This window comes from Pimephales promelas, chromosome 4 (assembly GCF_988280905.1).
Source record: "Pimephales promelas chromosome 4, fPimPro1.hap1.1, whole genome shotgun sequence".
Lineage (NCBI taxonomy): Eukaryota > Metazoa > Chordata > Actinopteri > Cypriniformes > Leuciscidae > Pimephales > Pimephales promelas.
This window is the reverse complement of record NC_142772.1, coordinates 19,308,896-19,316,884: the sequence shown is the minus strand read 5'-3', so window position 1 is coordinate 19,316,884 and position 7,989 is coordinate 19,308,896. Positions and strand designations below refer to the sequence as shown.

Here is a 7,989-nt window from a genome sequence, read left to right as displayed (position 1 = left end):
GAAAATTCTTACAAGTTTTGATAAAAATGATTATCTTTACAAACGAAAGGTTAAAAGTAGGGCTGTGCAAAAATTAATTGTGATTAATCGCATCCAAAATAAAAGTCTGTGTTTACATAATATATTTGTGTGTGCTGTATATAATTATTTTGTATATAAATACAAACACATTCATGTATTTAAGAAAATGTGTTATTCATATATAAAATATTTTATATATATTAAAATATTTATATAATAAAGATTATGTATTATATATGTATACAGAATTTAAGAGAAATTAATTCTTAAATATATACATGCATGCGTTTGTATTTATATGTACAAAATAATTATATACAGCACACACAAATATATTAAGTAAACACAGACTTTTATTTTGGATGCGATTAATCGCAATTTATTTTTGCACAGCCCTAGTTAAAAGCTAAAGACAAGGAATGTTTTACGGTACAGCTTGACAACCCTGACTTCAGAATCCAAAATGGCTGCTCTCAGCGCATCAATCGTAGTTAAACAGTATTAGCACTTCTGTTTTTGTCTGTGTCTCAGTAAACTCAGTGATCCACACAATACTATCCAACCCATTTTGTGGCTATGAAATTTTGGCATTACTGCCTTTGTGTATTCCCTCCTGGATGTGGGTGTGCCGTCATTCCCAGCTCCTGAAGGTAAATGGAAAGCAGCAGCCACTTGTTAGCAACCTACTTTTCCCAAGACAATAAAAGATTAAAAAAAATCACGAAGGTTTATTACTGATGTATTTTATGTCGTAGAATAAAATGTGAAAAGCTTCTGTTAGCCACAAACCTTCTTTCAGGCATTTAAATCATAAACTCATTCAAAAACCCATTGATTTCATGGTGATGGAAGCTCTAAAGTTCTAAAATGCTAACTTGTTTCTGTGTTTTAGCCAATATTCTTCCCTGCAGCACTACTACTTTCAAGTAGCCACCCATGTATACTCCCTCCAAACCATTTCCCTGAGGAAAACATCAGTCATGATGTTTTAGGCTAGTATGTTTTCTAGGACAATATCTTTTATTTCCAGCAATAGAGCTTAACGTCAACATGCCTCTTAATAAAAAATAGCTCTTGAAACACACAAGTTTCAGGCAAAGAGTTTTAAAACTCTATCTAGCCTTTTACTTGCATGCTTAGCACATTTATGCAGGCAAATCCATTATGAACAACATGGTCTATGTTTCGAAACAGTTATGTTATGGTGTATTATTCAAGATACTGATGGCTCATTTTCATACAGAATATGCAAACAAATTTGTCAGAGGCAATGAAGGCAAACTCGAAAAGCCTCATAATCTTGAAAGATCAAGTTTTCAGTGAGATAAGAACAAATGTAGGAATCCTTGAGAGATCAGCAGCTTGCAATACAACTGAACACATTGAGGAAACATGGAGAACATTTGTGATTGATCACAGATCTTCCAGGTGCGTTGTAAACCTGATGCTAACAGACGTAAAAATGAACATGCTTTATCTAATCAAAAAAATTGTGGCAACAGATTACAAGCAAACTTATTAATTAAATTTAACAAATTAGGAGTAATAATTAATCGAATTAATTCCTTAAAATTTAACCATTTAAAATGAGTAAAACTTACAACAAAAACCAAAAAAAAAACATAAATTTAAGTCGCCATTATGGTGATCGGTGTTTGTTTTAGGTTTGATTATGGTTTTCTCCTTTCGTGATTCAGGTGTCTTCAATGTTGGCAATATAAAATAAAGAGGATGTCTGTCTGTAGTGAGATATTTTTGTTACATTTTTTTGGTGTAAACTTTACTCATTTGAAATGGTTAACTTTTAGGGAACAACTCTAATTTGTTAACTTTAATTAATAATATTGCTTGTAATCTGTTGCCAAAATTCTATTGATTAGATTAAGCATATTCATTTTTACAGTGTATTTGGTTTAGAGAAGAATATTCAAAGTCTAAAAAAGCAGATACAGGTTCATCCGGAAGGTGAAATACCAAGAGGAAGACTACAGTTTACAACAGTTCATTTTTTTTTTTCAACAGAAAACAGTTATTGTGGTGGAACAACAACAGAAATGTCACCGAGATCTTCAGTGTGTGTACCAAGTGAACCTGAAGTTTGTGAAGGTGGACCTTGTGAAATCTGCGGGCCAGTAGAGTCTGCAATTTGTGAGGTTTCTTCCTCCTGAGGAAGTCGCTGATATTCCTGCTTGAACTTTAATAGACTTTCACCTCTCTCAAGTCTGCCTTTGTCCACCAGCCGAAAAGCCTCCATGAATTCATCAATGTCAATGCTACCGTCATTATTTGTGTCCGTGCTGATGACGAGCTCATTGATGACCTCATCAGAGATCTCCATTTTCAGATAGGCACTGAGCAGTTTCAACGTCTGACGGAAATCCTCAAAAGAGATGAGACCTGAGAAAAACAGAAACATAGGCCATAGGAAGGTGTCCAACTACGTTAAGTCTATTCTCTGTAGGAATCGTCATCAACAAGGAAAAGTTAAAGCTGCCATGAAATCAAAATGCACATTTTTTGTTTTGTTTTTTAATAATGCAGTTTATTATAAATGATTTATGGTCTACTTTAAACATCTATAAGTAACTTTGCATCTACATGTCAACTAACTTGCACTAGAGTAGACTGTTAGGTTAGGATTTGTAGTTGCTTATGTAGAATGTCTGGACCATCAAAATAAAGGGTTAGCAGATATTAAGCAGACAGTCTACTAATACTCTAATGACTGTTAGTTGACATGTAGTTGCAACGTCACTTAGTAGAATGTCTAAAGTGGACTATTAAAATAAAGTGTTACCCATTTTTTGTATTATTTTTTATGTGGGCTTATAAACTTTAATCAAAATAACTTTCCCTCCCCCTTGCAACAATTTCTCTTCTCTGATGACGTGTTTACTGAAGTGAGGGCGGGACAACCCGTCACTCACGTGACATTACAGAAATAGCAAACCAAGTTGTTTTCACTGGAAGATTAGAGAGAGGTTGTGAGGCACAACCCATCAAACTGACAGGTTTATTGCCCCTCATAAAAATAAGCCCCGCCCCCTTTTTTACCCGTCCCGCTCACTTCCGGTCTGACCGCGTGACCGTGGGAAATTCCTACGGTCTCCCCTCCTCTTACCACTCACCAACACCCCTCACCACCACCTCCACTTCTGGACTGGTCACGTGATCGTGGGAAAATTTTCCCACGATACGGAACCCCATCTGATCCGGTACCAGACTGTACACCTGTTACACCTGTCTTGTTCAATGTAAAAATGTTCAAAATGATGGAAAAACAATACATTTTCAAACTTTAATGATGACAGAAAACAGATATAGGTTATGTTTTTTTATTATTTATTAAACAATGGTCCTTTTACACTCATTGTTTAAAACCATTTAGTCAATTTATATCATTAAAACATAGTACAGGTCTTTTCCTTTACACGTTATTTAGTAAATTACTCCATTTTTAAATAAAACATCTGTTTTAAAAAAGTTTTCATTCACAAAAATAACATTTTGGAGCAAAAGTTGTACTTTTACACAATTACACATCGTTTAAAAGTATTAAATAATATTGATTATAACAATAATTATCGATGTTCAAACACTAAAATGTTAAATTGTTTAGACGTAAAAATAAATAATTAATAAACGTTATCAAAATGTGTATTAAAACAGCGTGTATTTAAATTACATCAAACAATTATTAAAGGATATCAAAACTTAAAAACATAAAAACTTACTTACGTTCTGTTTTGTTGGTGAAAGAAGAACAAAATTATCCCGTTTAAAGATTAATCACCTCCAAAGATATATCCAACAGCAAGGATTATCCGGCTGCAACGCTTTATCCAAAAGGTATATATCCAAAACTTTAGAGATATTCCAAAAGTCCTCCGATTCAAACTTGTGTAAATGTAATTCCGGGGAGCCCAACGAAACACGTCCGAACACTCCTGAAGCAACCCAAGAATGACATCTCGAACCTCTGTACTGTGACCAGACTCAAGCTCCGCCTCTTAGATCCCTCCCACAACACGTGATGAAGATAGGCGTGGAAATAGAAAGTTCCCACGCCTCTTCACGCAGGATTAGAGGAGGAGCGTCCTTGTAGCTCCTCCCAATTCTACAACCATTAATACCAAAAAATGTACAAAATGGTGGAAAAACAATACATTTTCAATCTTTAAGGACGACATAAAACAAATAGGTTTAGTGATTTTTTATTAAAAGAAAAATCTTTTACACAGACTTGAAGTTGTACAAACAATATTTAAAACTATAACAAATATTACAAGTTTCAAATACAATAACGTTGTAAAATCTTTTAGTGTTCTATTAAAAAAGTTTTCTAAAATACATTTGTTATATTAGTAATATCTTTTAGTGTTTCATTAAAATACACGGCTTCGTATATATATATTATGTTAAAAACCTTTAAAACAGTTTAAAGATCGCCCATTTTACAGAAAAAAGTCAAACAAGTGGGTTTTTCATTAAAGAAAACTGTTTTCCTAAACCATTATTTTTTAAAAGACTTACGTTTTACAAAACAATATTTAAAACTATAACAAATATTACAAGTTTCAAATACAATAACGTTGTAATATCTTTTAGTGTTCTATTAAAAAAGTTTTCTAAAATACATTTGTTATATTAGTAATATCTTTTAGTGTTTCATTAAAAATACACGGCTTCATATATATTTTATGTTAAAAACCTTTAAAACAGTTAAAAATGCATTAAAAAGTCAAAAATCGGACATTTTACAGAAAAAAGTCAAACAAGTGGGTTTTTCATTAAAGAAAACTGTTTTTCTAAACCATTTTTAAAAAGACTTACGTTTTACAAAACAATATTTAAAACTATAACAAATATTACAAGTTTCAAATACAATAACGTTGTAATATCTTTTAGTGTTCTATTAAAAAAGTTTTCTAAAATACATTTGTTATATTAGTAATATCTTTTAGTGTTTCATTAAAAATACACTGCTTCGTATATATTTTATGTTAAAAACCTTTAAAACAGTTTAAAAATGCATTAAAAAGTCAAAGATCGGACATTTTACAGAAAAAAGTCAAACAAGTGGGTTTTTTCATTAAAGAAAACTGTTTTCCTAAACCATTATTTTTTAAAAGACTTACGTTTTACAATACAATGTTTAAAACTATAACAAATATTACAAGTTTCAAATACAATAACGTTGTAATATCTTTTAGTGTTCTATTAAAAAAGTTTTCTAAAATACATTTGTTATATTAGTAATATCTTTTAGTGTTTCATTAAAAATACACGGCTTCATATATATTTTATGTTAAAAACCTTTAAAACAGTTTAAAGATCGGCCATTTTACAGAAAAAAGTCAAACAAGTGGGTTTTTTCATTAAAGAAAACTGTTTTCCTAAACCATTATTTTTTAAAAGACTTACGTTTTACAAAACAGTGTTTAAAACTATAACAAATATTACAAGTTTCAAATACAATAACGTTGTAATATCTTTTAGTGTTCTATTAAAAAAAAGTTTTCTAAAATACATTTGTTATATTAGTAATATCTTTTACTGTTTCATTAAAAATACACGGCTTCATATATATTTTATGTTAAAAACCTTTAAAACAGTTTAAAGATCGGCCATTTTACAGAAAAAAGTCAAACAAGTGGGTTTTTTTCATTAAAGAAAACTGTTTTCCTAAACCATTATTTTTTAAAAGACTTACGTTTTACAAAACAGTGTTTAAAACTATAACAAATATTACAAGTTTCAAATACAATAACGTTGTAATATCTTTTAGTGTTCTATTAAAAAAGTTTTCTAAAATACATTTGTTATAATATCTTTTACTGTTTCATTAAAAATACACGGCTTCATATATATTTTATGTTAAAAACCTTTAAAACAGTTTAAAGATCGGACATTTTACAGAAAAAAAGTCAAACAAATGGGTTTTTCATTAAAGAAAACTTTAGAGATATTCCAAAAGACCTCATGAGGAGCCCCAACGAAACACCTCCGTTCGGGTCAGCGGGAGAAAACGATAATGGTTGTTTTCAATGTGTGAGCGGAGCCACACGCAGACTCCTCCCACGACACTCCCACATCACATGACCCTCTGTGCATGCGGTATCCATACGTACAACACGTCCACCCCCAACGTCATACGGCGGACTGTTTTAAAAAACGTCCGTTCAGGACAGAGTATGAACTTAAATGAGAGAATTAATGCCTTGCAATGAGGCGCGCTAACCACGCCTCCTCACACGCCCCGTAGAAGACGCATGCACGACGCATTGGTCCACGCTCTATTCACGCCCCTGAGCGTTCGACAGATTGGACACACACACACACACACACACACACACACACACACACACACACACACACACACACACACACACACGTAAACTCCTCCCATACCTCGGCAGCGGCCGTTCAAACCAGAGCCGTTCAACTAGCCACAAACGCGACGTGCCCTCATTTGGATTTTACGTTACTGCAGAACCCCAAAGACTCTCCAGAGATGTATTGATGAAGCTGATGGATTTAACTTTTTAGCTCCGCAAAAATGACGAGGATCGTGATTAGTGTGTTTTCTTCACGAACCGGAACATATGGATTATATTTTTCATTTGATTGATCATTGTGGATATAAGATTTAAAGTTACATGGAATACGACGGAGCACCCACGATTTGGTTTTCACAGAGCTTCTCTTTTCTTAAAGGAGACTTGGATTAACAAGTGGATTAACAAACGGGAAATATATTTTTCATTTGACTGATCGCAGTGGATATAAGATTTAACGTTACATGGAATATACGGCGGAGCACCCACGATTTACACACCAACCTATTTATTTAGTCACTCTAGTGATTTCAATGTTCTATCTACACTCTTGTAAAGCCATTGGATTAACTTTAAAACATAATCTTTATACAGAAATCACTAAGAAAAGCATTGTTTATAAGAAATACACAAAAGTTTGCAAATAGTCATCTTGCTCAGATAGCAGATGGCGCCGTTCACATCCTGTTTTCTCGGATTGTACGTGTTTTAGGTGAAGACTTACAACAACAATACAAATTGTTTAAGTTGACATAAACAAAACACCCCTCTGATCATCCCATAAGTTATAGTAAACATTTACAATGTGTATTTCTGTTTGAGAATCTTCTATGATGCTGAATCACACAAAGTATTAACACAAAAAGTAAGTGTTATTACCACAGAATCACTCCTGACTATTGCACTGTGAGATGTACCCATTTAAAGCTTGAGTTAAAACTAAACGCATTTTCATACCTGTTGTGCAAACATAATCTCTGATTTTTATCCATATCCTTTACAAGGACAGATAAAATGCTTAAACCCATTTTAAACGAATTTCGGCACGGATATTACGCATATTCTAATCATCCCCACAGGTCTCCTATTTATAATGGGGGATATCCCCACAATCGTATGCACACAGATTACAAAATCAAATCATTAATTTAATATCTATCTGCCATACGCGATTTCACCACAGCATGAGTGTTCACCAACTCTTCTCTCAAATTATGTTGTGGAAGGCAAGCATAAAGCACCGCTGCGATAATACACACGCGTTCAGGAATAGGGACATGACGGAATATTCGCTTGCACAATCGGGCCAGCATTGCATTGAATGAAGTTTACCATTTGTTGTACGTATTTTTAGTATTACCAGTTTAACATTCAAGCGATTTTAAACTAACCTCGCGCGCGCTCTCTGGGATGCGCACATTCAAAATCGCACCATAAACAGCTGGCCAGTAACAAAAGTTATTTTTCACGGATTATATTGCTTTAACACACGAAACTATGTCGATTTCGGTCTTCGTGAGTATAATAATCTAAACATAGTCGGTTTTGTCTTTAATAACCATAAAATGCATGACAGTAGCCTATATAATGAACAGAGTATCCGCCCACTGGGTCTTAAAGTGACAGCAAC

General features: G+C 33.2%; 1 protein-coding gene across 5 annotated transcripts in view; it reads right to left on the bottom strand.

Annotated features, from left to right (window-relative positions):
- Positions 1 to 356: 356 nt before the first annotated feature.
- Positions 357 to 7,989, bottom strand: part of ppef2a (protein phosphatase with EF-hand domain 2a) — a 33,661-nt gene continuing 26,028 nt past the window's right edge. For all 5 annotated transcript variants that reach the window (XM_089130083.1, XM_039659969.2, XM_089130084.1 and 2 more), the window contains one exon: positions 357 to 2,418. In XM_089130083.1, the coding sequence (XP_088986209.1) occupies positions 2,051 to 2,418 (368 nt within the window). In that variant the 3' untranslated portion in view covers positions 357 to 2,050. The remainder of the gene's footprint in view (positions 2,419 to 7,989) is intronic.